Source organism: Salvia hispanica, chromosome 5, assembly GCF_023119035.1.
Source record: "Salvia hispanica cultivar TCC Black 2014 chromosome 5, UniMelb_Shisp_WGS_1.0, whole genome shotgun sequence".
Taxonomy (NCBI): Eukaryota; Viridiplantae; Streptophyta; class Magnoliopsida; order Lamiales; family Lamiaceae; genus Salvia; species Salvia hispanica.
The window spans coordinates 26,967,921-26,992,676 of NC_062969.1; the positions used below are offsets into that span (position 1 = coordinate 26,967,921).

At 37.3% G+C, this 24,756-nt stretch overlaps 4 protein-coding genes and 1 long non-coding RNA gene across 6 annotated transcripts; 2 read left to right on the forward strand and 3 right to left on the reverse strand.

Moving 5' to 3' along the window:
- Positions 1 to 217: 217 nt before the first annotated feature.
- On the reverse strand, positions 218 to 2,903 carry LOC125191021 (ethylene-responsive transcription factor ERF114-like). Its single transcript, XM_048088478.1, has 3 exons — positions 2,771 to 2,903; positions 2,038 to 2,527; positions 218 to 411 (listed from the first exon to the last, which is right to left on the reverse strand). Exons 1-3 carry the CDS (start codon positions 2,901 to 2,903, stop codon positions 408 to 410), a joined length of 627 nt encoding a protein of 208 aa, XP_047944435.1. The 3' UTR covers positions 218 to 407.
- Positions 2,904 to 6,452: 3,549 nt separating this feature from the next.
- On the forward strand, positions 6,453 to 12,519 carry LOC125190108. Its single transcript, XR_007170848.1, has 4 exons — positions 6,453 to 6,752; positions 9,852 to 9,902; positions 9,976 to 10,061; positions 12,228 to 12,519. It is a non-coding gene; the product is annotated as an uncharacterized LOC125190108 (long non-coding RNA).
- On the forward strand, positions 6,752 to 9,084 carry LOC125190106. Its single transcript, XM_048087305.1, has one exon. The coding sequence runs from the start codon at positions 7,338 to 7,340 to the stop codon at positions 8,613 to 8,615; it is 1,278 nt and encodes a 425-aa protein (XP_047943262.1). The 5' UTR covers positions 6,752 to 7,337; the 3' UTR covers positions 8,616 to 9,084.
- Positions 12,520 to 12,759: 240 nt separating the features above from the next.
- On the reverse strand, positions 12,760 to 16,130 carry LOC125190107 (probable methyltransferase-like protein 23). Of its 2 annotated transcripts, none has more exons than XM_048087307.1 (9): positions 16,034 to 16,130; positions 15,253 to 15,337; positions 14,668 to 14,796; positions 14,468 to 14,572; positions 14,303 to 14,389; positions 13,657 to 13,707; positions 13,496 to 13,589; positions 13,322 to 13,406; positions 12,760 to 13,233 (listed from the first exon to the last, which is right to left on the reverse strand). In XM_048087307.1, exons 2-9 carry the CDS (start codon positions 15,325 to 15,327, stop codon positions 13,077 to 13,079), a joined length of 783 nt encoding a protein of 260 aa, XP_047943264.1. In that variant the 5' UTR covers positions 15,328 to 15,337; positions 16,034 to 16,130; the 3' UTR covers positions 12,760 to 13,076. The 2 variants fall into 2 exon arrangements, with proteins under 2 accessions (XP_047943264.1, XP_047943263.1); XM_048087306.1 differs by having other exon boundaries at positions 15,253 to 15,353.
- Positions 16,131 to 18,608: 2,478 nt separating this feature from the next.
- LOC125189731 (ARF guanine-nucleotide exchange factor GNL2) lies at positions 18,609 to 24,607 on the reverse strand. The gene is made up of 4 exons (XM_048086973.1): positions 24,540 to 24,607; positions 22,308 to 22,857; positions 21,759 to 22,222; positions 18,609 to 21,684 (listed from the first exon to the last, which is right to left on the reverse strand). Exons 1-4 carry the CDS (start codon positions 24,605 to 24,607, stop codon positions 18,609 to 18,611), a joined length of 4,158 nt encoding a protein of 1,385 aa, XP_047942930.1.
- Positions 24,608 to 24,756: the final 149 nt, after the last annotated feature.

Consider the following 24,756-nt stretch of genomic DNA (forward strand, 5'->3'; position numbering starts at 1 on the left):
TAAGAACTAGTATTAATTTATTTAATTTAATGTTAATTAATATTTATGAAGTGATTTTAAATGTAAAATACCTAAAATGTTTAATTAAGTACATGCACAATGCACATTATACTCTACCCCACATAATTCCTTTTTAAACAGCTTCACATTCTATTTTACAAATCAATTTTATTACATATTCAGGTATATATATCCCACAAATAATTTTTATTAATAACAGTGTATAACAACATATTGATCACAAAGAATTGAAATCCCAACAAAAACATCCAAATATTATTCATCTAATATTCAGAATCCTACATACACATCATAATAAATATAGAAATAGTTATTGTTACGTTTAATGAACGAGCGTATGTGTGTCGAAATTCTCACCGGTTCAGCCCATTCCTCATTGATGGACTTCATCTGTAAATTAAATGAATCATCAGCATCTGCTACAAATATATAGTAGTACTAGTTTTTTCCAATTTTTAATTCTAAGCATGTCTCGTGATTGTTGGAATATGGAGTCTCACGTATTTTAGGCCCATTATATTTTCTATCCTCATTACAATATATTTATTCAGATATATTTCCTTGTGATATAATTTTGGGTTCTCTATATTACCTAAAATGATGCGATAATAGTGAAGTCTGGTTTGATAATGCCTCAAACGTAAATACACATAGCAAGTATCAACCTAGGTAAATAATTCATGTGATCATTTCTTTTACATTCGTAATATTTGTGTTTGTTCCCAAGAGAGGGTATTGTCTACTCTACATACTTCTCCTTATTTTTTAGTATATTTTAATTCAGGTATGGATATCATATAGAAATTCATGGGGTCCAACCCATGAGATCTATATAGTGATTTCAGTTCTATATGAACACCGACGTGAGATAGTTATTTGTATATTTAATTTCAATTGCCAACAATATCCTTCAAGATGTATATAATTTATCTTCATATCCCATAATATTCGGTTTATCTCTTTGTACATACATGCTGTCCTATATACAGGCTAATGTCATAATTTTGCACCTCTTCTTTATTATCCTATAATACTTTATTGAGGTACCTGTCTCTCAAAAATTGGCAGCTACTTCCATATTTCGTTATACTAATTAAATAAAATGTTCAGATAAATGTTCTACGTACATACGCAAGAGCAATTATATTTCCTACAAAATTTCATAGAGTGAAACCCCTCTTTCATGCTCGGATCATCACTCTAAGGATGTGTTTGGTATGATGAAATGAAGGTGTGAACAAAATCAACATTCCAACTACATTGTGAGTTTCCTCAATTCTTGGTATTAATTACTCATTCCTTATCTTCTAAATTGTATTACATGACAAGACTTCCCTTCTATACTTTATGACTTCACAATTTCTCTCTCACATTTTGGACATCTCTTCTTGCATAATACTACTACTATACTCTCTTGCTCTCTCTCTCACCCTCTCTACGAATTTTGTTCTCATTTCTTTTCTTTAGAAATACTCTTCTATATTCACTCAATTCCTACCTTCATTCTATTTCATTATATCAAACATGTATTGTGAAATTCTCTCTTTTCTTAGGAGCAAATGTATAAGGTCTTATCTGATTCTAAAATTAAATTATGGTTAGCTATTTGGTAATCACATTATGCTTATTACCTCAAAATTAAAATGAAAAATACTAGACAAGTAGCTTGGTCCTAGTTTGTACGGGATAGTTCATTCTGTTTAAAGCTTAATTATTAAGCCTGCTTTAATATTATAGCTAGGATAAGCCCCTAATCAACTGCTCTATACCCGTGGCAAGTATATCATAATGCAAACCAAAATTAATACCTTAACACTTTCAAGGATACGTATAATTTCTTATAATTACGAGATATGTATTTTCGAGAGTTACAACTTACACGCACTATGTAATTCGTACCCTCGATCTATTAGTTGGATGAGAAACGTCTTACCAACTAATTAATTAACTCCATATTCATATATTAAACCATGTAAATGAATTAATGATGATATATATTATTCCTCAAGAGAATACCTTTTCATCCTCTTGCTTCCTGCATATTCTCCCCAAGAGGAAGTTCCAAATTGGGTATCAATTTGCAGTTTCTGCTCATCTTCATCGGAAGCTACAGCCGCACGAGACGAGCCCTCGGAAACAAGAGGCTCTCCACTATAAAACCCTTGCGAATTAGATGAATTTCCATGGTTAGAGTGACCAATGTTGATGCAGTTTTCTTGACGATTAGTAGTTTGAGATTGAGTAGAAAATTTAGGAATGATGCATCCATTTGTTAGGTATCCGGATTGAGTTCTTCCCTGAACCCTCTCGGGAAAGTTTAGCTTTGCCTTGTTTCCTTTAAACCTAAGCGCGGCCTCGTCGTAGGCAAGGGCCGCAGCTTCCGCAGAGTCGAAGGTGCCAAGCCACACTCTCGCGGCCTTGATAGGGTCGCGAATCTCGGCCGCCCATCTTCCCCACGGCCGCTGGCGGACTCCTCTGTAGTGTCTCCTCATTTCATTATTTTTTGCTAATCATTTCATGTCAAACCAACAAAGTTAGTCATATTTATCATCATCTTGACGCACATTCTAGGTCAGTTATATACTGCAAGATAGAAGAGTTATCTACCCTATAAACAGACCCTTTTAATTTTATGATCGTTTTGAATTAATTGTTTAGATATATGGTTTAAGCAAATGAATACAAATACTACTTTTCCTCTAAAAACACAGCACAGAGAGAGAGAGATAGAAGGATATACAGCAAGCACCTTGTGGTTGAGGGCGTGTGGATGAGAGAGATTCCGAGGAAGTGGAGGAGAGGACTTGGGAGAGGGCGGTGACGATGGGAGACATGTCGAGAGGCCTCTTCCCAAACCCATGCATTGGATCATGATCATCCATGGTTGTTTCAGTTTCTGGACGTGCACGTTAAGATAAATGGAGTATTGAGGAGAATTAATGGAGATGATTGGTCTCTAAAGTCATCATTTTTCTAGGGTTTTCTGTCACTGGTTTGAATTTTGGTGAGTTGACTTGGTCGTTCATTCCTGTCTGATTGTCAGTGATGTAAATGGCTCCTTTCCTTTCGACCATTGTATTATTGTAAGAAATTAAATTGTAGTAGTAATATCTTTTGTACAAATGTATGATCCAAATCACACTCCCAGCTCAATACTATATTTACAAGTAATCGGGAGAATCCTTTATTTAATTCTTCATGTATTTTTAGATATTTAATACTATCACTTGTATTTAATAAACATGTTGTTGGTTTTATTTGATTAACTTATTTTAGCAAGAGTTGTCTAGTTCAATATTTATTTCAATAATACTCTCTCCTTCCATCACGTGTTTCAGTTTTAAAATTGGTCCATTCCTTATTAATTAACTTACCTCACTTTACTATTTTTATAAATAGATAACACATTTCACAAACTCATTTTTTCTTATATTATACTTTTAAACTAATATATAAAAGAGGACCTACGTACTACAAACATTTCTAACTCATTTTTCTTCATATTTTAAAATTTGTGCTAAATTAAAATAGACACAAATTGAAAAACAGAGAGTATTAATTTATAACAGGCCAAAGTTCTTCTATAATAAACCATTTTTATTAAACACCTCAAGGAATTAACAACCCGATTTTAGTTAAGAAATGATTCAATGCAATAACAATCTTATCATTTCTAAACATTAAATAATACTACCACGATGTCACGATTTATTTGTATTAAATAATAAAAAAAATATTGTCCTATTGACCAAGTTAAAGTAATACTATACAAAATTAATGATGAAGGTTTAATGTTATTTACTATCTTTGTCGGTCTGCCATTAGAATTACTATTTCTTTTTGATATAGATTTAAAGAAATGTTAAAAAATAGTGGCTGGAAAAAAAAATATGGAATATGAGTCTCATTTGTATATAATTTTAAATGAAATGTGTTAGGTACAAACTCATCCCACATCGGATGAGTGAGGGAAGTTGAAAAGTGTATATATTTCCTATCCAGTCCCAATCAGTTTGAGGCCTTTTGAGAGTGGCCTAAAAAAAATCCGTGTGGGCCGGGATTGACCCAAAGCGGACAATATCAAAACTAATATTGCAGTCGATGATCCTAACAATTTGAGTAGAATGAGTAGTGGAATGTTAGGCCCAATTACACTTTATAGTACTCCCTTCGTCCGCCATTAGGACTTAAGAGACCCATTTATAAGCGGCACGGATTTTAAGAAATATTATGAAAAGTGGGTGGAAAATAGTTAGTGGAATAAGGGTCCTACTTGCATATATTAGTTTTAAATGAAATGTGAGTAAAATGAGTTAGTGGAAGGTGAGACCCTATTACCATTTATAGTAAAAGTGAACCTGGTCTCCTATTCGCGGACGGAAGGAGTAAAATGATTAGGATTCCTAGTTGCGGACTAGCTAAAATAGAAATTGGAACTCCTATTCACGAACGGAGGGAGTACATGATTAGTCACCGAGATATCGTCCTTCAGATTTAAGCATGAATGACTTATCTAAATTGGAAATTGGAACTCCTATTCACGAACGGATGGAGTACATAATTAGTCACCGAGATATCGTCCTTCAGATTTAAGCATGAATGACTTATTTAAAATGGAAATTGGAACTCCTATTAACGAATTGAGGGAGAACATGATTAGTCACCGAGATATCATCCTTCAGATTTAAGCATGAATGACTTATCTCACTAGTCTTATTAATTTAGGGTTTAGGGTCTTATTAGTTCGAGTGAAAAGCATATCGTGCATTAGACTCCCAACTGTTAGGGGTGCTTAAACGGTTCTCCGGTTTTCGGTTAACCGAAATCAGAACCGGAACCGGTCGGTTAATTGAGAAACCGAAACCGGAAAAACCGGTCCTAGTTCTGGTACCGGTTCCAACTTTTTAAATAAAACCGGTTCCTGTTCGGAACCGGAACTTACCGATTCCTAGCCGGGAACCGGATTATAATTCAATTTTTTTTAATTTAATATACTAATAAATCTAATTTAATTGAAGTTTGCTTTTAATTTCCAAAAAACTTATACAAATACAATATCATTTCATATGATAGAAATTTAACTTTATACTAATAAATTTACGTAACAATTCATACGATTTTAACCTGTTTATGAATAATTTAGTAATTGTTCCGTCATAAACCAAAAAGTCACAACAAGATCAATTAGGTATGGAAATTCCATTGAATATTTGTTTAGCCAAAAAAAGGGAAAATGGAATTCAATGTTTAAAACTCATTCTTTTAAAAAAATTGATAAAGTTTAGAACTCCTATTTTTGTATTAAAAAATTGCTAACATAAAGTAGTCCAACCTACTACACTTGACATCACTCTAATCCATATATGAATATTATTGTATTGTTGGTTTTTATTTTTTGTGTATTTATTTGAATTTTTAGGTATTATTTGTTATATTTCTAGATGTTGGATTATTATTTTTTTAGTATTGAACTATTTTAAATTATAAATAAATTTGGATTAAAATTACACATCGGTTCTAGTTCGGAACCGGAATCGACCGGTTCCAAACCGAAACCGATCGGTTCTGATTCCGGTTTCGGTTCTAGGATTTATGAAAATTTAAAATCAGTTAACCGGTCAACCGATCCGGTTAGAATCGGAACTGGCCGAATAAGCAAGCCTACCAACTGTCAAAGCATATGGGGCTCATCTCATATATTCTATAGTGGACTGGTCAATATTTCCTAGATAGACTTAGATTGGTCTAAGTTCGCAATGTTGTTGTGGCTGTCTAAGAGCATCTCCAACCATTTACATTAAACCCAAACTCATTTTAGTGTAAATGTCACATCAAATATGATTTTACTCCAACCATTTACACTAAACTCAAATTTAAAAGAATATTCTCTCTATTATGCTTTTTTTACTCACAAAATTTGAAAAAAATTTGGGTTTGAGTTTAGTGTAAACCTAAAGATAGGTATTTTTTTCTCAAAAACCAAAAATGAGATTGATTTTTGGGTATTATTGGAACTAAATATCTATCCCATTTTAAGTTTTAGTGTACCCTTAGAGATGGTCTAACCAGACAACTCACGGTCACTCAGTTACTTAATTTGTACTTATAGGGCAATTAAACTGATCTAAGAAAATTATCAATTAAATTTGGGCCAAGAATTTCCATGCCCAAATACAAAAAATTGTGAAAAGTGTAGCGGGCCTAGGTAGCCTTTTCAGGCCCAATGGGCCCTGAGTAGGTTTTAATAGGAAACAAACCAAAAATGCAAGATAAATTACCTACTAAGTATTAACCATACGGAAACTTAATAGAAATTCATGTTGCCATAATATTAGAGCATAACAAATTTTTGTACACTTAAAAAACAAATTAATTTACCTTGTAATCAAAATTACACAATTTAATTTACCTTCTAATCAATTAGAATACGAGAAAGAAAGGAGGAGAGAGACCGTGCATCGGAGCGAACCGCGATCAGAGAGAAATAACAAAGAAAAGGGGTCCTCAATTTTTTGATTCAGGAAATTCTGTGTGGGGAAAATAAGGATCGTAGAATACAGAGAAATGTGAAGGCTAGTTTTTGAAGAGATAAGAAGCAATGTCAGGAGAAACTACATGGGTTTCAGATGGGAAGTGTGAAACGAAAAAGAAGAAGAAAAATAAAGCTGAGAGTATTATTGTTGTGACGATAATTTTTCGTCCTGAATCTCAATTGTGGGAGCTCCAATAAGGTCAGCCCATTGATATTCTGGTTTATGTGAGCTCATTTATTCTTCAAGTTTGAATCTTTACGTTCTTTTGATTCATTATTTTTGAAGTTCAAATTCGAGAATAAAAATCTGAACTTGAAGTTGAAAATTCAAGCTTGAATCTTCAATTGAGGGAGTGGCATTTTGGGTGTGGTAGGATTTGAGGATATTGTTGAATTCTGGTGGTTTACTTAGAGTTGCAGGGAGGTATTTTAATTTGATTTTGAGATATAGGTCAATAAAGGGTTTTCTTTGTATCATAGTATAGAATTTGGGTCCAAGCTGAAGAATTCGAAGTATCTGAAATCTGGGTTTTTTGGAGGGAGGGTCGGTTTTAATTGAAAATTGAGATCTCATGGTATGAATTCACTCACCCTCCCATTGTCCTTGTTCGAGATGGGTTTGATTTAACATTTTTTGGGGTTACTAGAAAGGTACATGTTTATAAACTGGGTATTGGGAGATGGAGTATAATGGCCCTAATTTACTCCACTGTTCTGTATCGCTGTGGTAGCTTGTATTTTTGGTTTTATGGATTTTTAGTGTGGTGAAAGAGGAGAAAGAGAGATGCAACCGCCTCATCAGCATTCGCGGATCAATCTCATTGAGTTGAAAACTCAGATAGTAAAGAAACTTGGGCCTGAAGGATCCAATCAGTACTTTTATTACTTACAGAAATTCTTGAATTTGAAACTGAGTAAGGTTGAGTTCGAAAAACTATGTCTGAGAGTTCTTGGACGGGAGAACATGTCACTCCACAATCAGCTTATTCATTCAATACTTAGAAATGCCAGTTGTGCAAAGTCTCTGCCTCCGGCGTGTCATAAGAATGATGCTTCAAAACATGGTATGCATGTCGGTATTCAGGAGTTCCGTTCTGATGGTTACCAGCAAAATGGGTCCCACATTGTCATGGCTCATGCCTCTGGTTCACCAGGTTTGTCAAATGGAGGTGACATACTCCCTGTTTCACCGAAGAAAACTAGATCTGGTTTCCGTGATAGGAGAGGTGGGGACCGCCGAAGCGCTCTTGGACCAAATGGAAAGACTAGTTTTCCTCCTCTGGTGGCTGCTACCACTCAGCCTATATTGGAGAATGGGGATCTGAAACTACCTGGTAGTGAGATATCGGTGCAAGAAGCAGAGGATGAAAGAGAGAACATGGCTTCCCACTCTGCTAAAATGCCGGCTGTGAGGAAATCACCAGACAGCCCGACAGGTGTACATAGCAAGGAGCAGATGGAATTGGTAGGTAACCATAGTAGGAAAGAGGCTTCTTCAAGGAGTGTACTTCAAGCACCCCTCGGTGTTCCTTTGTGTACAGCTAGCATCGGTGGAGCTTGCAGAGCTCTACCTTCTGCAAGTAGCTGTAGATCTATTGGAACGTTTGATGACAACACTTTGTTGGACAGTCATGTATTGAGTGACCGGGTGGAGAACATTGCTTTAGCACAAGGTCTAAAAGGAGTGTCAGTGGACTGTGCCAACGTACTGAACCATGGGTTAGATTCCTATATCAAGGGATTAATTAGGTCTTGCATTGAACTTGCCGGAGCTAGGTCGGGGCATGAATCGACAATGAATAGTTCCAACAAGAGCCCCACTCCAGTGAAGCTAGATAACGGTGTCAAACCTGGTCATCAGCATCAAATGCCAAATGGCAGGACACATCCGAATCAGATGCTGAATAATGGTGCAGATAAGTATCAGATGCAAGAACAGAAAGTCCTCCACAAAATTTCGTTGCAGGAATTTAGAGTGGCTATGGAGCTGAATCCACGGCAACTTGGCGAGGACTGGCCATTGTTACTAGAGAAAATATGTACCCATGCATTTGAAGAATGACATAGAGACAGAATGTTCTTACTTCCCAGTTGAGTGAAGTGGTCCCTGCTGGATCGGAAGGCATGATATTTTCCACCTTCGTGTCCTTTAATTTCTCCTGTTCATGGCCTTTGGAACCAGCATAGATATCTTAAAGTTCAATTCCAAGATAATGGAGGACCAAACTACTCCAGGGCTTTCTTTAATTGGGAGAGCCCATCATCGGCAACTATCAGATCAGGAGAATGCCTTGAATTAGGGTGCACTGTTGTATAATTAGCATTATCCCAACTTATATTTTTTTTTCCTTTATCCTGTAATTTACAGCCAAGTGAGAAATTCTAGAACAGTTTTGCAGGAATAATTTGTTAGTTCTCGTCAACACAAAGGGTGAATTCTGTGATGAAATAGACAAGTTCATGTACCTTCACCACCAATATTGGTTGGAATTTATTATAAACAACACGGTTAACCAATTGCAATTGCGTAACTAAATCTTCTTTTCTTTCCTCTCTGTTTCTTCTTATTTTTAGCACCGTATGAGTTGCTAGTCCTTATATGTTTAAATTTTCTTCTCAGAACACAATTTGCCTAGCTTGCACTTGCTGGATGTTTCTGTGAGAAGACTGCTTTAGTTCATCATTGCATTTAATCAGTTTACCAATCTTTCTTTTACTTGATGGTGCCAAGGTCCTTATGTAGTTATTAATTCTGGTAAAAAAAATTCTTCTGTAGCACATTTAAGAGTATTTCATAAATCATTATCTAAGCAGCACAAAGTTGTGATTTACTTGTCTTCATGTCTTGTATGATGTTTACCTTACTTAGCACTAGGGTTCGCATTAAAATCATGATTCATCTGAAAAATCTTCCTCCTTTTATTTGCTTGGCGATGCAATGATCTGAATTCTGGCTAACGTAGCATTCACTACTAGCAGGGATTCTGTGTTGCATCTAATCAGTTCAGGCACAATGTATGCAACAGTCCTTTCCTGTGGAGAGATGGCCGTATAGCCCATGGTTGAACTGAGTTTCAAATGTTTTGCAGATTACGTTCATTTTAAAGAAAGTTAGGGCATAGTTCGTTTATTTACAAAACTGTGGCTTATGGTTATGAATGATTATAGTCTAACTTCGTTGGAAACTTAAGCTTCTTAATATTAATTGCAGTCACTTACGCAGTTAAAAAGTTTACAGTTTGAATTTCAGACCATTATTTTCTGTTTATCTTACTTATGCAGCTTCCAATTCCTATAGAATCTCATCATAGCAGGGATCAAGCATTTACTGCTGTGTCAACGTTTCTAGGTATTCATAATGTTTAAGTTCTTGATTCTGAAGTTATTTCAACTAAATGTTCTGATATTAAATTACTTTTTAGGTTTGGTGGATGGTCAACCAGCAGCATGACTCGGAATGTAAATGGAAATGTTGGTTTTGCAAGTCAGCATATGAATTGACCCCTAGGTACGGAACGCTTACTTGAAAAACTCTTTAGCTTTGCATTTATGTCGCCTTTTTAAGCATTATAACAAATATGTTTTCTCCACTGATATTCGGTCATGTCTGCTGTATGCCATCAGTTTGGCTTCATTCACTCACTCAACTTTTATATGGAGCCTCTTACAACCGCATTCCTACACTAACAATTACTTATCTTGCTTTAACTTGTGCATGTGCCCTCTTTACAAGAAACTTCAGTTCTTCTCTTCTTCTGTTTAGGTGTGTTACTTGCCAGGATTTGTAATTGGTGTAAAGATCACCTAGGGCGCGTTTTCTATTGAGGGTATATGATGAAGATAGCATAGGCTAATCCAATCTTACCTAAGATGGATTGGAAGTTTGGGAACTTGCTTGGTTGATTTCCTATTTGAAAGGGGTAGGATTGAAGAAATCCTAGTAATGAAGATAAAAATACTCAATTATGTTATCTATCCTGATCAGTAAACTGATAAGATGTTGGATGTGACTAGATAAATAAATTCTGAGTATACTTTGATGCATTCAGGAAGAGATGGATAACTGATACCTCACCTCGTTAAGGTTTTCAATCACTCAAAGCCACATTAATCATCAGTCTTTGGTTGTTCTTGTTCATCCATTTAACATAAAGAAGCAAACATTGGACAGAGTTGGATAAATCTCACTAATCCACCATCATTCATTAAGGTGAACATGGTATGAAGTTTTAAGTATTTTACAACTCTTTTGTCTCTAATAATGTCACAGTTATTTTATATTTTGTATTTCATATTTGGAAGATTTCAGGCAAGCATAAGGTCTTACCATATTAACCTCTTTCTTTATGTTGTTGGGCTTAAGGAAATGTCAACTTTTTCTCTTTTATGTTTTCCCTAATCAGCTTTTTCATAGAATATTATACTTCAGTTATACTCTATTATATGGATTTTGGATAACATAATTGATACTCGTAAACATTAGGATACAATGAAGATTGGTATATGGAAGGTATTGCCCTTAATATTCATTCCATAAAGTCTAGGGTTTGCCTTAAACTGCACCACTCTTCACCTAGCTTCTACTCTGTAAGCTTTGGGCTGTCTTGCCTGTCTAATAAATCTTAAACCTTCTTTTATCTCGTTGCATAGTTGGAACATGGTTAAATCAAGATGCATGCCTGTCACCTTCTAGTGAATGTTAAAGAGATATTAAGTGCCCGACTTGAATGATATTGTTTAGGCCAAAATTTGTATTATTTGATACTTATACCTCTCCCAGCATTTCAGCCAATATCAAGTGTAGTATCTTTTTTTGTCAGCTTATTTCAGGACGCAGTCGCTACTGAAGGCAAGCTAGACTTTTCCGGACCCTAATTTAGAACTTAAGTCAAGCTATATCTGCACACACAAGGATTCTCATTTTGAATTTGTAGCACCTTCCGATTATCTTTATAGTACTAACTGTTCACTTTTTACTCTATAACATTTGGTGGTTTTGAGAAGCTTTTATATGAAGCTGGGGACTCTGGTGTGTGCTGGTCTGTGATGAGGAAGGATGGAATATGCACTTTGGAATATTGAATAACTGAATCTAGTGACGAAGATAATCATACATCCATTTGAGGTAGAATGGGACGGGAAACACTTAGAAAGAGGTTTAATTTGGTATTGTCATTCCCCTGGGCCTAGAACTGTGCAAGGGATCATTTTTGAGTGGAAACAGAATTACAGATATAAAACTTTATTTGGAACTAAAATAATGATCATAGGTCTGTGTAGATGGAGCTGTCCATACATAAGTAAGATTAATCTACAAATGAAGACTTGAAGCTATAATAATAATGATATAACTACTAACAAAGAAGTCCTAATGAAACTCTTCATGCTTAGACAGCACAGTTGCAGTAATACTTTTAACTCTTCCGCATTAGAAAAAACTACAACTTGCTCGTGTTCGTGTGTTGTGTGAATTGGTTCAGGTTAGTAGTGCGTTGTGTGATTTGTTGGCCACAGGATTCTCCATCTAATTTGAATTGGGATCCATTTAGTTTCTTGTTGAACTTTTCTCAGTGATGCAATTTTTCATAGTTATGATCAATTCACTTCATCTAAAATGCGAAAACAGTACCATGACGATAGACTGACTGATTTTGTTTCTTAATATGTGGAACAGTTTTAGGCTTTTAGCTGTGCGCTGCAAGAGATGAATTACAAGCCCGTTGTTCAGTCGACTTGGCTGGTATTTATTCAGAAGGAAAATTTTTGTGTGGTTTGTGAAGTTTTGATGAGGTCTAAACTGAATTTGCAATAGTTGGTTGATACTGCATTATGTGAAAATTGTGTTTCCTAATATGCAACTCCTCTTGTACTAAAACTATGTATGGATTTGCTGCTGAACTTTAAAATAATTTGTGGTATGTACAGAATTTAATTTCAGTCTCAATGAATCTGGATTACTTGTCCTAGCTGCACAACTTCAACAGTGGTGGTGGCTTTGGTGAAAGCTAATGGGTTTGGAGTTTGAAAAAACAAAAATTTGAAGTACTCAAACAAGAACTTGAATTCGTCAGTGATTGGATCGAGTATAGTTGTCTATTTTAATCATAGAGTTTTTTATGTTTTTACTAATAAAAAAATAAGCATTTAAAAATACTTGTGCATCTTATCCTCTCTCTTTCTTAAAAGACCTTAAACCAGACAAACTATTAGGCAAGTAACCTTTGTTTATCATTTGCATCAATCAAAAATATCATTTGCTTATGTCATAGAGACCATTATCTAGTTTGTACCATCTCTTTGAACAGATTCAAGCCATCTTCTCATTTGGAACTTCTTGTTTTCTACGCAGGCAATATCTTGAATTTTCATTAATCAAATTTGCAAAATTCTTAGATATATCAATCCAATAGAGGATCTGGGCAGTGTAAGATACTCATAGTCACTAGTTGTTTGATCCTCAACCACGCCACAGCCAATGAGCAGAAGAGACAGAGGCTCTTATAACCATGGCGGAAATTGTTGGTCACCGGAGACTCATTTCATCCAAAACAATCTCAGCCAATTGAATATCTCCACTCAGCTTCGACGCCTTGTCAGGAGGCAGGAAGGAGAAGCCGTCGAGCAGCTTTGTACACTTCAGACGCCATTTCTCCATCAAGAACTCAATAAGGTGATGCCCACTATAAAAGGTACTGCTATCTCATTTTCTTGTTTGAAAAAAAATCAATTTTTGTGGAGTAAAGTGACAAATGGTGTTTGAAGAATTACCTTCTGTTGTGATAGGTGGTGATGAAAACCGAATCTGGGCATTTCTGGAGCAAAAATGTTACCGTCGAAAATAGATCATCGAAGCCTGTGAAGTGCAAACAACATGATTAAAAAAAATGTAATTAGATTCGATGAATTATGTATAGAGGAAATGGAAGAGTTCTTCAATCTTACCACTTGTGTCGTAGAGCACATCAGCTCCAAGAATGATTTTAGGATGCAGAGTGAAGATCGGAGCTTCAAATACACCCCACGTCACTCCCATAACCTACACTGAATCAAAGCCTAATAAAGAACACGTTATCACATGAAACGAACAAGACAGTGATGCATACCTTGCATTTGAGGTCATTTATGCTGCAAACACGTCTCATGTTACTCAAAACCTAGAGGCAGTGAAATAGCAGAATCAAGATTAGGCTAAAAAACAGAACTAAGAGTTCTCACAATTTCACTAAGTAAGAAATATAAAAACAGAACTCTTTCTTGAACTCAAATGTACAAAACACTTCAGATCTACATATTAAAGAGACGAATAACCCCAGCTCAAGTTCAAAAAAATTCCGCAACAAAATACTATAAAGTGTTGCCAGCTAATCAATTTCAACTGTGATTATTCCAACATAAAATCTATACAAGAAAACTCATGATGATGGCTCAACAAAATTAAACCTCTGTCTGTTTTACATCATCAATCAATCCAACTCTAAAGTTCTCAGTTCCACTGATCAAGAACTATAAACACTGCAAAATCCACATGTAAAACTAAGAAATAACCCACTCAAACTTAACTTTTCATCTTGAACATCAATAGTGGAATTCCAAGTTTAAGCAATTACGTAAACACCAAAACTGTGACACACAGATGGCAAATGACCTAAAGCAGTGCAGGCTAATCTATAACCATTACCAATCACAAAGATTTCCAACATGAAATACGAACCCACATGTATTCAGGGCGATGGCTCAAGAAAATACGACCTCTGCTTTGCTAAGGTCATCAGTCAGGGTGACATCCGCGCCCACTTTAGCAGCAATTAGTCCAGGCAATGAAGTTCCAGCACCGAGCTGTTTTAGCGAAAATGAGATTTAAGTAAAACCAGGAAAAAGGCCGACTGTAGTAATAGCCATCTCATCTCACCTCACCTCAACAACATTAACCCCAGAAAACCGTGATTTCTGTTGCCAAACGTACTCGGCCAGAATCACACTTGAAGGCCACACAAATAGTCCGTACTCTTCTTTCATGTTCTAATAGGAAAGCAACACGGTAGAATGAATATCAGAAAATCCCAAAACACAAAGCACACTCACCACTTCCTCTTATTAGAGCAAGGGATTAGTACCTCAATGATGCTGATGGAGAAACCATCTTTGATACTTCCAAAGTAATGCTGAGAATATGTGGTCATGTCTCGATTAGGGGATGATTCAACTGAATCTTCAATTTCATCATCCTTCTCAATACCTGGGGACTGAAGGAAGAACAGCCAAGAATGTAAATTTAGCTTTACATGGATAAACATTTCATGAAGCTTTGAGTTCTTAATTATTCACTTTACCTACATTAATGAAGTAAAAAAATATAACAAAATCAATTGTTTTGAATACAAACAGAATGTAGCTTTTCAATGTAATATCAAGAAGACACGGCGACAATCACATTTTAGGGTGCAAAATTATGCTGAATCTTCAGGATATAATAAAAAATACTATATAGTATTATCTGTTCTCATCATCCTAATGACAGAGTAAGGCTTGGCGATTCCACCGTAGCAAAAACAAAAACAAATAGTACTATTAACTCAAACAGTAGCCATTAATCAATAATTCTATATGGCATTTGAAAAGGAAAAAGGTTCTTATTTTGATCATCTTTGAAGTCACCTTTCAACAAAAAAAGAGGAAATCGGAAATGTTAGTACTATTACCTTATTTTCCTCTTCTTGTTTGAATTCAGGCTCCAAGCAGAAGCTGTGTCCATTGCTTTGGGATCTGGAAGCCATGGAAATGGTCCTAATGTAGCAGAAAGCTGCGAGTTATATGTACATGTTGTCCAAATTCAGTTAGTTGATATTGATAGATTCGATCATTTGAGTAAATATGAGTCATAGTTTTGACTGAAAGCATTATTCTGACTAGATCAAAACAGATTGTTAATTTTATAGCCGATGAAGTTTTAGGTGATGTTCATAATGTGAGTCATGCCATCACCATGAAACTTATACTGAATGTGGGTAGTGGGCCTCAACAAACACTAACACCTAAAATAGAGAACGAATGCATAGTGAAATCAATGGAATGAAATAAGAGTATGTCACAACAACGATTTGGGATAATCCTTAGTTTGTTTATATCTGAGAATAACTCATTATGTCAAAACTTAAACCACATCATAGTTTCAAGAGATGGTTGCCATCAAAATGATAGTGATTTGTGAAGTTAGACTCTGATACTAATACTACTATTAATTAGTTGACACATGCAGACCGTCCTACATCACAAATTCATTGCTTGAACTAAGAAGCAGCATAATAATACTATATAAACAAGAATTGCACAGGCACAATAATTCAAAATTTTCCAACCCCATCATCAATCCCAATATTCTATGAAATGGAAAAATCCAAATCCAATTCCAATTCCAATTTCGATTTCTGCAAACCATTTTTGAAGAAGCAATAGAGCTCGCTCTTAGAACCAAAACCTGACCTGATGACAGGGCGGCACGTAGTTGGGCTCGGGGCGGGTAGACTGGCACCTCCGGGGAGCCGAGAGAAAATTTTGACAATTTTTATTTTTCTTTTTTATTTGTCTTTCTTTTAACATCTTAATTAATAATCTTATTTTATGCTAAATATCAACAATTATGGACTGTTTTATACTAGTATTTAAATTCATGCTAAAACAATTTTCTTAAAATTATAAATTTACTGTGTCATTTTATTATTTTTAAATAATATTTTATACTCCTTCCACCCAAAAAAATAGTCTCGTTTTATTTGTGGATGACATGGTTTTAAATGATAAATTGGTAAACTAAGTGCGCAAGAAAGAAAATAGGTAAAATATGTGAGATACGAAGAAAAAGTAAGTAAATTATAAGATAAATTAAAAAAATGGATAAAGTATGAAAAAAAACTCTTTATTTTTAAAAATAATGCTCTCTCCGTTTTTAAAAAATAACAACTCTTTCCTTTTTAGTCCGTTCCCTAAAAATAACAACTTTCAAACTTTTCATTTTAAGAAATCTTTACACCAAAATGGACCCATAATTCACTAACATTAATTTCATTACTTTTTTCTTTCCCTCTTTCTTATTTTATCAATTTTTCTCTCACCCTCTCTTACTTTACCTCACCCTCTCTTAGAGCAGTCGTAGCGGCGGACTTTCCGCCGGACGTCCGCCATTAGGCGCGGAAGGTGAGGACGCGGACGTCCGGTGAGGACACCGCTCATCCGTGGCTGAGGCGGGATGTCCGTCGCGACGTCCGCCATTGCGGCGACGACGCAGACGTCTGGCGTGGACTTTCGATTTTTTCTTTTTTCTACAAAAAAACTACTATATATATACGGCTCGTTGAAATTTTAATTTTCTTTTGTTTGCATTGTAATTTTTTTTTTAATATAATTATGTATGTTTTTTTTAATGAAGTTGTTGCATTTTCTCCGTCCGTATTCGTGTCGAAATTTTAATTCTGTAACGTAAATTCCATATTTGTGAATTTGTGAATTTGTGAATTTCTTTTATTACGGGAAGTCCGCGCAGGAAGTCCTTGGGGATGTCTGTCATTGTGCATTGGGAAGACCTTATGACGTGGCAGGAGGTGTTTTGGGAAGTCCGCCGGGAAGGGCAATGGGACATCTGCAGCATTGCAGATGCTCTTACTTTACCAATTTTTGTCTCACTCTCTCTTACTTTACCAAATTATGCATTAAAACCCTTGTCGTTTCAAACCTTCTTCCTATTTTTAAAAAATGGAGGGAGTACTATTTTTTGTGGATATTCCAAAATGATAAAATGTGACTATTTTGATTGGAGGAGGGAGTATAAATATTAATCATTTTATTAATTTTTTAAATTTTAATACATAAACTTTGGACGGATTATATAATTTCTAATAAGCTTAGTTCAAAATAAATATATAGTACTCTGTACAAACTTTAAGTAAACCCTAATCATCTCCAACCATTTACATCAAACTCAAACTCATTTTTGATATACGCCATACCAACAAATAATTTTATTCCAATCATTTACACCAAATTCAAAATTTACATCATATTTGGTCTTGTTTAAAAAAAAAACACTAAAAATGAATTTGTTTAGAATATAGTTGGAGAAAATTTCTACACTAAAACTCATTTTGGAGTATGGTCAGAGATAATTAAGTGTCAAATTGCCTAATATTCACCTATGGGCTATGACCATATTTAATTATTTAGGACGAGCTATAACCCTATAAGAACCACCATTAAACATCTCCTAATATATTTATGCAAAATTGACGTAAGAATATTTTTTTTAAAGAGAAAAAATCAATTTAAACCACTACATCTCAATACACCAATACAAAATAGACACTAGAAAAATAAAATAAAAGACAGAATTATTCCCACAAAGAAATGTTCAAAACAATTTTCATATTCCATTTTCAAAACAATAATACTACTATTTCATTTTAAAACAATTTCTCTGCAATTTTTTCACTACAACAGGTAAAAACTTCGCAATTTTAGTCTAATTTCACGTCAAATGAGACTTGTTTAGGAGATGTGTTTAGTAGAAACTAGTAATGTTTGAAAGTTATCAAAATTATTCAGAGTTCTTGAAAGAGAAGTATGGTGGAAATTTGAATTCCTTAGTTTTACAAAGAGAGGTTTGGTAAGTTTTTTTGTTTGGCAGTGAGAGGCGAAGTGTTAAAATAGAGAGTGAGAATATTTTGTTTGGTTGATTTTAGTGTGCTTGAATTGAATCTGCTTGATTTGTGTATAATCTTTAGTTTTAGGGAAACTTTTCTGCTTGGTTGATTTAATAATTTATTTCCTTAACAAAACTTTTGTAGAAAGAAATTGATGTTGTTACCTATCTTTCATTTGTTTATATGCAGGTGTAGATAACCAAGTCTGTTATTTTATTTTGTATTGATGTATTAAGAGATGTATTAGGATAGTTGAAGTTTTAGAGGGTTTTTTCAATATCAATTTTTCTTGTGTTGAGCTTTGTGTGATAATTATTGATTGAAACAAGCAATGAATATGGAGTGTGTAACTAATATTCACTGTTCTATACTCCCTCAGGAAACAGTTCATCCGTGAGAGATGGAGCTATCCATTGTATCTGAACAAATGTTATATCCCACAAATCATCTTCTTCTGAGATCTTCAAAACATCTTGTTCTTTCATAGTCATCACCATATTCTTCAACAACTCAGGAATTATATTCGGCAGCTTTGATTCCCCGTACTCTCCTAAGTCGGCCTTCATGCACGTATCCATTCTCCGAAGGATTCCAAGCCAAAACGTCCTAAAATTATTGCTCTCAGATATCGGCTTCAAGAAATGCAAGTAGAGATGCGTCAGCACCTCCATCGAGAGCTTCAGTGTGCCTTCCATGCTTCTTGTTTCCCTCTCGGCATTGTCCCGTCTGGAGTACTGCAGCATCTTCTCGTGTAAGTCGTCGACCATGGCGAAAATGATGTTGTAGAAGGAGTTGATGCAGCTTGTGGGAGTGAACAAGAGGTCCTCAGCAAGCAAGAAGCTTCTCTGAAGTGATAGAACCGCGTGGTTCCTTACCTCCTCGCGCCTAGCCAGGCTGGTCTTCTTGAGAGACTCCCCGAGCCTCTGGAAGAAGCTGATGGGGTTGTAGATCCTCGAGCTCTCCTCGACCGAGAGGCTATTTCCATTGTTTCCCACACCCGTGCCGCTTCCCGGATCCGAGTATCCGCCTTTGTACCACTCAACTAACAAACTGGCGGATTCCGCCAGCATATCCATGATCTTGATGTTCTTGTCTACTTGGCTGTTCCTGAGCGCCACGAAGGCGAAGGCGCAATCAATGCAGTAGGTGTAGTTGGTGCGTGTTATGTGATTCTGATCCGTCATCAGGTGGATGAGGGTCTCCACACCCTGATCGTACGTTTCAGGGTGTCGGCCCGTCACAGACAACAAATGCAGAACCGACATCCACCCAAGCTGTGTCTGCATTTTGTTGGGATAATCAGTAATGATCTTGCTTGCAGCTTGCAGCAAGAACTCACAACAGGTTTCCAAGATCTCCTTTTCCACCCTCCACATCAAGTTGAACGACTTGAAAATCAGCTCCTCTGCTCCATCCGCGAAATTATCCGACGCCAGGAGCTTCAGGCACATCTTCATCAGGGATACTATCGCCTTCTCAGAGAAAGGAATTGGTGAAAACAGAGGAAACTGTGTGACTTCCAGCAAGTAATCGTGGTAGTATGGCCAGAACGTCGACACTCTATGCCGGTTGGCCAGAGCCATGGAGCTGATAAGTTCCCAGCAAAATGAAACCGTCTCCTCCTCCTCCACCGGGGTGCTGAACTTCTGCCCTTTTCCGGCTGCAGCGAATATGATGCAGCGCCCTAGATTCAATAGAGACTCTTCAGGCAAATTTGAACTAGTGCTGAAGATGCTTCCGATCTGACATTGCTGAATGATGCTAATGTTTTGCTCGAATTCATTCATCCCTTGATTTAGAGATTCTTCCACATTCTCCATCGACATGAAGGTTAGGAACTTCGCAGTTATGCCGGAGGCCTGTCGTTTCTTAGAGTACTTGGGGTCGTTGCTAGGAATAACGATAGCGGAGTCTGGTTTGGTAGCCGGTGATTTGGGAGCCATTTCAGGCTCCATGATCGACTGTGGGAGCAGCTTCAGCCTCTTGAGCTTCAACAAGCACTCGATGATGGTTCTCCACCCGCCTCTGATGGAGTCCTTGAACACGTTCACGATGGTGAAAACCGCCAGAATGGCCATCTTGGGCTTCATGTCGTGACTGAAGGCGTAAAGGGTCTCTTCCGCGGAGGCGTAAGGGTTCAACAATGTGGTGAATTTGCTGAAAGAGCAAATAAGCTCATCCAAAGTGTCTTCCAATCCATACTGAGATATTCTTGCAATCGAGAACAACGACTCGATGCAATCATGGAGCATTTCCTCTTCATCAGAATGTTCGAACACTGCTGCAACTGTTGCAACAGATGGGCCGGCAATGGAGGCGAACATGTCCCGCCCCAATCTCCGATCAAAATCGCACATTATAAATGGTTGGACGATCTTGGACCGGTTTATGAGCTGGATCCATCTGTTGGGGTTCATTTCCACAACAATGTTGGTATCATCCATCTTGATTGCGTTAGTTGCAATTGACTGGAAAAGCTCGGAGAGGTATTCTCGAGGGAGATCGTTTCCTCCATTGATTGATCTATTGTTCTTTATGAATTCCTCCTCTGACATTTTCTTCTTTACCTGCGGGTTATGCTGATCCGTGTTGAGCATGATGATCGAGTAGCAGAAGATCATAACAGCATCTTTGCTTGCGAACAGATCCGACGACTGCTGCTCGTAAAACCGCTCAGAGAAGGCCTCCACGACTCTCTGGATCTTCTGAGACTCCCCCGGCAATCTGAAGCTCTCGAGGTAAGTCCGAAGAGAGCTGTCGAGATGCATTCCACTGAACTCAAATGTGTGTGTGAATTCTTTCAGGACTTGGACATTCAATGCATCAGGATCACCGAGATAGTCGCCGATCATGGTCTTGTTCAGTTTTGGTGTGTATCGGAAGAAATAGGCGAAGGCTTTGGGGTCAGGCGGATCGGAAGTGAGCCCGGCTTTCTTGAGGTAATCCAATCCCTTCTTCTCATCTCTGTTGAAATGACTCCCTGCGATTAGTATCTTCCTCTTTTGCACCTTCCTGAACCTCAGAAATTCGATCCAGGCCTCGACGTCATCCCCTCTCACTTTGTCCTCCCAGAAAGGCCTGAATTCTGTTATCTCGACCGGATATGGTCCAGAGGGGCTGGTGTCGTCTTCTCTATCGATGTTATCAGCAATGTAGTGAAGAATAACGGACAACCCTTCGAAAGACTGAATCTGAGTGCTTGTCAGGTAGGTACCTGTTGGGAAGGCATACTTGCAGAGAAGCTTTCCTGTTTCCTCGAAGACGTTCCTAAAGCTGGTGTCAGAGTCGTAGTTGACATAGGCCTCCATGGAGAAGTTGGGCTGCCTGCAGAAGTTGATGATGGCCTCAATAGCGACCTCCTGGAGCTGGAGGGAGCTCCCTGGAGCGGCGACCTTGAAAAGGACGAAGGAGAAGAAGGCCTCGAGCTGGAGACGCACAGAGCTGTGACAAGACGAAAGAAGAAGGTTGGTTAGGAAGGAGTGAATGAAGTAGAAGTAGCAGGAATGGGAATGCACCTGCGGAGGAAGTGGTAGAGGTTGAGAACGGTGCTCGAGATCATGGAGAGTACGAGAGGGGTGGAGGAGAGGCCGTAGTGGATGAGATGATGGAAGAGGTCGTCTTGGATCATTCTGAGGAGCTTGGGATGCTTGCCGATGCTGTCCCCGCTGAGTTCGATGGCTGAGTTGATGAGGTAGAGGGCGAAGACCTGAGTGTTCTCGTCGCTGGTTTGGTACGAGACCATGTCTGTGTCCACGTCGACGACGTTGAGGAGAGAGCAGAGGAAGTGGAAGATGTCCACTGCGGAGCTGATGCCATAGCCGGAGTCGAGGTCGTTGTCCTCCGTGTCTGACTCAGAATTCTCCCAGTCCTTCACCTCGATATCAGGCATTCGGGAGAATATGATCTGGATTAGCTCATGCATCGTGTACCGAGCGCACCGCTGGAGCAGATCCACACGGTTGGCCGTCTGCTGAACTACCTGCACGCCCAGAGTTTGATAAAGAATGTGGAATATGCTCGCTCATTTTCTGATTCTCTGATGTGTGATGGTTTGAACCGGATACCTGAAAGCATGTGTTGACGAGGGTGCATGTCGAGTGATCGGTTAGCAGGATGGAGGCGCGGTGCCTCATGACGGCTGTGAGGGCCTGCAGGATCCGCATCATGACGGCGTCTTCCGTGACGGGATTAGTTTTCTCGAGGCGGCAGCTGGTGACGGCGTTGACAGCCGCATTTATGGATTCCTTTCCGCCCTGAGTCTTCTCGTCGAATATGCCTAGGCGGAGGATCTTGAGGACGGACTGGAGGGCAGCCGCGGTGGCAGAAGCAGGGATGTCGTCGCTCTGTATCACGTCCAAGAACGGGGACATGTACACCGATGGGTCGATTGTTCGCCATTCCTGCTGTGGCTTGAAGAGCATGGCTCGGAGGGATTTCAGAGATTGCGATATCGAAGTGTCGCAGCCCTCGTCAGGCTGGTGGTAGTTCGGGTCGGGTGGCCGGCGGATCACTGCGAGGACAGCTCCGACCTCGGCGTTTAGCATGCAGGAGAGGCCAAGGTCTTTTCTTTTTGATTTTGTCAGGGATGTCTTGTTTCCATCATCTTCCATCACTCTTTACTCACTCAGCACAATGATTTTTCTTTTTGAGGATTGAAAGTTCAAAAATCTGTTATGTTAGTTAATTAGGATGTGTTCTTCAACTGGCAAGTTACATTGATGCATAATTTTTTGGACCTGGGTATTGGAGGGCATACCGGTAAATTTTAGTGGCTTTATTTGGAATTGTGGCCACACGAAATAGCGGATCCTAGATGCTGGAAAAGAGGTTAAATCGATTCAAAGTTTGGACAAGTATTGAATAATTCTAACGCTAAATATATCATATGTTCTCTCTTCTGTTATGCAGATTGATGTGCAATTTTTCGATCCTAATATGAAATGATTCGATAAATAATTTTGGATATCTTGTATTTTATCTTCATTCTATTATCTCCTCCTATGTTTGATTCTAACTTAATTCCACTCGACAAGATCTTTCAAGTGCATTTCAATCCCTACTAACTATATAACTATATTTGACATCCGATTATTATTGTTGTTTTTTTGGAATACCGGATTATTATTATTTATGATTTGTTGATTCTTATCGTTTCTTTGTTTACTTTTTCAATATTAATTTATTGAAAACAGTTATAATAATTTGGAAAAAACAAACAAAACGAAAATTTGAAATTTATAATTAACAATGAATTGCTGAAAGAAAAACCAGTCAAAAACCCATGATATACTTCTCCGTTGAGAAAGGAATAGAAAAGATGGATGAAGTAAGAGATTAAAAGAAAAATAGTGGAATGGGTGTCAATAGATTGTGAGGTCAATTTCCTAAAATGGATAGTTTCTATTTTTTTTAGGAAGAGTACAGTACTCCCTCCGTCCATGAAATATTGTCCAAGTTTGATTTGACACGGGTTTTAAGACATGTGAAGAAAATTGAGTGAAAAAAGTTAGTGGAATATAGGTCTCACATTAATATATTATTTTTATATTAGAATGTGAGTGTAATGAGTTAGTTGAAAGTGAGACCCATTTACTAAAAATGGGAAAAAGCAAAGTGGACAACATTTCACGGACGGAGGGAGTACTATTTTTGTCCTAATTCCTAAACATATGGCCGATTTACAATTTTGGTCAAAAACATTCATTTTAGACCTGAGGCTCTATATCAGACAACTCCGAACACATATGGGAAGCGTGTTTCCAGCTGCTCGGGTTCGGCAAGCTAAGGGCATAGATCTATTTAGATAAAAATTCAAAAATTCAAAACACTCAGAGGCCGGAACATGTATATCTCCTCCTTTGATTTCTTATGAGCTTCTGTTTGGTTGAGCTGGAACATGTCTCTGGACTAATGATATGAGGAATAGACCTGCTTATTCGGCCAGTTCTAGTTTTAACCGAACGGGTTGACTGGTTTCAATTTTTCATAAATCTCGGAATCAGAATCGGAACCGATGTGTAGTTTTAATCCGAATTTATTTATAATTTTAAATAATTCAATACCAAAAAATATAATAATTCATACGGGTTAAAATCGTGTATATTAAATGAATTGTTACATCAAATTTGTTATAAAGTTAAAATTCTATATTAAATTATAAAAAAATTAAAATTGAATTGTAATTCGGTTCCTAGTTAAGAACCGGCTGGTTACAATTAGACCGAAACCAATTTTTTATAAAAAAATATGGAATTGGTATCGGAACCGATTATCCAGTTCCCGATTCCTCAATTAACCGGTCAATTCCAATTTCGGTTAACCGAGAACGGGAGAACCGTTTAAGCACCCCTAGTGAGGAAGTCATTGAACTGAGATATAATCACGATAGGCGTTTGTTCTGTTAGGTAATACATGTATTAAAATAGCTTGATGTGGATGGCAAATTAACCGATGCTTTGAATGATACTGACAATTGTTTGGTAACAAAGTTTATAATTTTGAAAGCAATAGTTG